The sequence below is a fragment of the Myotis brandtii genome, unplaced genomic scaffold, assembly GCF_000412655.1.
Source record: "Myotis brandtii unplaced genomic scaffold, ASM41265v1 scaffold782, whole genome shotgun sequence".
Lineage (NCBI taxonomy): Eukaryota > Metazoa > Chordata > Mammalia > Chiroptera > Vespertilionidae > Myotis > Myotis brandtii.
The window spans coordinates 1,750,619-1,755,638 of record NW_005371138.1 but is presented as its reverse complement, the minus strand read 5'-3'; the positions used below and the strand labels follow the sequence as shown (position 1 = coordinate 1,755,638).

The 5,020-nt window shown below is 33.6% G+C and overlaps 1 protein-coding gene across 1 annotated transcript in view; it reads left to right on the top strand.

The window, feature by feature from the left end:
* Positions 1-5,020, top strand: part of PIK3C2A (phosphatidylinositol-4-phosphate 3-kinase, catalytic subunit type 2 alpha) — a 67,676-nt gene that overhangs the window by 39,408 nt on the left and 23,248 nt on the right. Inside the window, exons 13-16 of the mRNA XM_005883309.2 lie at positions 1,329-1,440; positions 1,862-2,007; positions 4,027-4,215; positions 4,708-4,801. Of these exons, the coding sequence (XP_005883371.1) occupies positions 1,329-1,440; positions 1,862-2,007; positions 4,027-4,215; positions 4,708-4,801 (541 nt within the window). The remainder of the gene's footprint in view (positions 1-1,328; positions 1,441-1,861; positions 2,008-4,026; positions 4,216-4,707; positions 4,802-5,020) is intronic.

The following is a 5,020-nucleotide window of genomic DNA, read 5'->3' as shown; positions in this document are numbered from 1 at the left end:
CCTGATCACCCCTAACTGCTCTCCCCTGCTGGCCTGATCGCCCCTAACCACCTCTGCCTCGGCCCCTGCCACTATGGCTTTGTCCGGAAGGATGTCTGGAAGATGTCCGGTCTAATTAGCATATTACCCTTTTATTAGTATAGAAGTTTATTAATGAAACCAGGTGATAGGCTGAAGTTTTGTTGACCCTTGAATTAAAAGATACTTAAAAAGACATATCAACCACATGCAAGTGTTGGACCTTGCTTGGATTCTTTTTCGAACAAACCAACTATAAAAAGAACTTTGAGACAATTGGGAAATTTGAATACTAGATAGCTGATTATTTTAAGTAGTTATTGTTAATTATTATAGGAATGGTAATGGTATTGTACTTATTTTATAAATTTATTGGGGTGACATTGGTCAACATGAACATACAGGTTTCAGGTGTGAGTTTCTATGTTATAAGATCTGTATATTGCACCATGTGCCCACCACCCAATGATTATACTTATTTTTTAAAAAAAAACTTTATCATTTTGAGATATATAAAAGTATCTACAGATGAAATAATGTGATAGCAATTTACCTTAAAGTAACCTACTTGGGGATGAGAGTGGTTCTAAAAAAAAACAGAATATAATGTGTCGAAGATTTAAAGGTTAACCTGTAAGAGAAAACATTAGGACTAGAGTCTAGCTTTGGAAAGGATATTTGCTATTTTAATAAAATGAACAAAGTTTAATGAAGTTTGTAGTTTTCTGCTTTTATATATATCTCATGTTAGCTTTCAGATATTTCTTCTGTGTAAAGATACATCAATATCTTCATTGCCATAAACTGGTTGTCTCAGGCAAATGTCAGCATACTACAGCCTCCTGCCTGCTTTTTATAAATACAGTATTGTTAGAATACAGTGCACATATTTATTTATATGTCATTCATGGCTACCTTGCACTATAATTGCAGAGTTGAATCTCTGCAACACAGATTGCCCAGAAAGCTCAGAGTATTTACTGTCTGGCTCTTTAGAGGTAAAGTTTGCTGACCCCTGGTCCAGGGCACCGATAAAACTTCTCAAATGATTGGTGCTGTCACAAGTAGGTACTGGTTTTTTGGCATATGTTTTTGTTCTTTATGATAAAAGTCAGGGAGCAGCTCTGTAATCCAAATTTCCTTTGTAGATGATCTTCAAAGACTATCCTTCACCCTCCTATTTATAGAATTGTTTTGGGGACAGTGTGTTCTGTTTTATCCTCAATTCCTCCTTAGATATGTTCATTCTCTTTTCCTTGAATTAATTTTTAAAATGCAAACCACAGTATTCTTCTATTTACATTGTGTAGATTTTTAACATGTGGAACTAAGCTTCTATATCTTTGGACTTCATCACATATAACTCCTATTCCTGGAACAATCCCCAAAAAAGGATATGTGATGGAAAGAATAGTGTTACAGGTAATGGTACTTTTTTTTTTTTAATCCTCACCAGAAGGTATGTTTGTTGACTTTAGAGGATAATGCTACTTCTTGATATGTGGAGAGGTTTACATTTAAATTTCTTTATAAAAAGTGTATGTATACCATGGTTTGGGTTGTTATTAGAGAAGCCTAATCTATCTTTAAGTGTCAATAAATCACTTCTTATTTCTAAGAAATAGTAAAATATACCCTTGTACCCATCCCAAGCAATATATGTGCTATTGAGGATTACCAACAATGGTAATCACTTTCAGCAAAAGGACATTGACTTAATATACAATCTAAAATTCACCCTGATGGCTAAGAAAAAACAATTTTTTCAAAGACAAATAAGTTAATGTGGTAAATATGTGTTCTATTCAGCTGTAATTTGATCAACTTCTATTAAATTTTTAAGGTTGATTTTCCTTCTCCAACATTTGATATCATTTATACCACTCCTCAAGTCGACCGAAATGTTATACAGCAACACAACTTAGAAACATTAGGAAATGATATAAAAGGGAAACTTCTTGATATTCTTCACAAAGACTCATCACTTGGGTATGCTCCTTTGATTCTGTTTTGCCTGGTTATCTCTTACAATGTAAAGCTCAAGTTAATGGTTTATAAAGTGCTCCGATTTAGTTCATGATTTAGCAATATTTTTGGTGTGGAAAGTTTTCTATATCTGTTTTTAATTATATAAAAAGATTACATGACTACATCAAACTTCAGAAATTTGTACAGGTCAAACTTTTTACATGATCAAAAGATAAACAACAGATAGGGACCTATATTTACAGTAAATAGCAATAGATTAATTTTCTTTTTTTGTAAAAGAATAGTTTATTGTTTTTTTAGAGAGAGTAACAATGATCCGCTGCCTCCACAACCTGGGCATGTGCCCTAGACCAGGAATCGAACTGGCAATCTTTTGGTGCGCAGAACTATGCCCAACCAACTGAACCACACTGGCCAGGGCTAGATTAATTTTCGTAATGTATAAAGAATCTTTTCATACCAGTAGAAAAACAAACAACTCAGTTGTAAATTAGACAATGAATATTAATAGGTAATTCTTTAGAAAAGAAATACAGTGTCTTTTTAAACATCTAAAAAAATGTCAACCTCTCAGTATGTGGAGAGGTTTAAATTTAAATTTAATCAAGGAAATGTAAATTAATACAAGATACCATTTCATATACATCAAATTGTTGAAAATTAAAATGTCCTATCATAGAAAGTGTTGATGAAGATACAGAAAAGGGATTATATTGTTGGCAGAATTCTCAAAAGCTTTTGGAGCAATTTGGCAAAATCTAGCAGTGGTCGGCAAACTGCGGCTTGGCAAACGGCGGCTCTTTGGCCCCTTGAGTGTGGCTCTTCCACAAAATACTGACTTCTGCGCATGGGCCACGAAGTTTCAATCGCACTGTACGTACGCTCCCGCACGTGGTATTTTGTGGTATTTTGTGGAAGAGCCACACTCAAGGGGCCAAAGAGCCGCATGTGGCTCGCGAGCCGCAGTTTGCCGACCACGGTATTAAGGTCACAATGTGTATAGTCTGTGACCTACCAATTCCATTTCCAGTTAGTTATATATCTTAGAGGAAAGAAACCTTTTTGTATTTACTTATGGAGACAAGGATGCTCATTGCAGTATGCATTTGAATTATTGTAAAACTGATAGGGAATGTCCATCAATGGGGGTCAAATTATGGTATATTTATCCAACAGAGTACCATGTAACTATTAAAAATGAAGTTATAGCTATGTACTAATGTGTCAGATATGTTAAATGAAGAAAGCAAGGAACAGAATAGTGTATATAGTATGTTACCATTGAAGAAAAAAGATCTACATACACCTATGTATATGCTTCTATACAAATGGACTCTGGAAGAATATACAAGCATAGGCAGTTGCTACTGGTAGGGGAATTAGAAGAAGGGAGACCTACTGTGTACTTTTTTCAATATTTGAAATTTTTTCAGTATTCCACATGAGATGAATACATTTCAGTGCATGTATTATATATACAAGCGGAGATGGATGGGTAGTAAAATAGTGAAATCATTCATTCACATAAACATTTGTTATTAAGGTTAAATTAGAATCTCCAAAACAAATCTTTCTCTTTTTAAATATTCCTCAATTGAGCTATATAATCAACTTCTAAAATTTTATAATAGCATTTGTGTGTTACATGGCATTTCATTTTACTTGTATAAAATGGATAAAAATCCTTGCTCATAAGGTGGATTTTGCTTATCAACTGATTTCTAGTGCATGGCATCTGATTAGAGCTTAATAAGTACTTATTGTACTGAATTATCCTTCATTTTTGTAACTGAGACTCTTTTATTAAGTCAAAATGATTTCTTTCTGTTCCCCAAATTAGGGTAAATTAGTGGTGTTTATTGTACATTGTGTTTTTCTATCCCAAATTAGTATTAATGATTCCACCAAGAAGTGGCTGCCCTAAAATGAATAAATTTCTTCTTTGCATTTTAAACCGTTGAAACTATAACTATTATTATGATATCATTGAGGAGTAATTTAGTTCTGTTATGTATGCAGACTTTCTAAAGAAGACAAAGCTTTTTTGTGGGAGAAACGTCATTATTGCCTCAAACATCCAAATTGTCTTCCTAAAATACTAGCAAGTGCCCCAAACTGGAAATGGGTTAATCTTGCCAAAATTTACTCATTGCTTCAGCAGTGGCCTCCATTAGACCCACTGACTGCATTGGAGCTTCTTGATTCGAAGTAAGTCAACTATGAATGAATTTATTTGCTTTATTTTATTGTTAATTTTTTCAGTAAAGTATTATGTTGCAGGAATACTTCCCTTTGTTTTAACATGAAAGCAATTCAATATAATATAAATGTGTAAATGTGTATTTATACTAACATACCTTTTCATTGAGGTTATTAAAAAGGCATGTCATATTTAAAACTAACCTAAAGAGAGAATAAGGTAAATTGAGAATAAGGTAAATTTAGAATAATTTGTTACATTTTTATGATGTGGGCCAAAGTTAATTTTCATAAGCTTAAAGTTTCTAAACCAGTCCCTTAATAAAATTTGTATAGCATGGTAAGATTTTCTTCCTAAAAAAAGAAGAAACACATTGCTTTTGAATAAAGAGCTGTTTGAGCATTCATTGTCAAGAATAGATTGAGATTGTGTTTTCAGGAAATATAGCTTCATTAGAAAGAAGTTACGGTCAAATCTTGATTTTAGTGATACTTTTCTAGATTTGCTGATCAGGAAGTGAGGTCCCAAGCTGTGACCTGGATGGAGGCTATTAGTGATGATGAGCTGGCGGATCTTCTTCCACAGTTTGTACAGGTGTGTTTTTTACTCCGTTTCCTACTCTCCCTACTCTTCCCCCAGTTTTTATGAGTAGGGAACTTGCTAAGGGATTCCCTTTTCTGTTTGGATAAAAAGTACTTCTGTAGTGGGAATGTTGAGGTGCATTACATTTGGATTTAGTGTGAATTTTGTTTCTACTATTGTCAGCTGCCCCACTAGAAGAGAAAAAAAAAATTCACTAGAACAAAAAAAAAA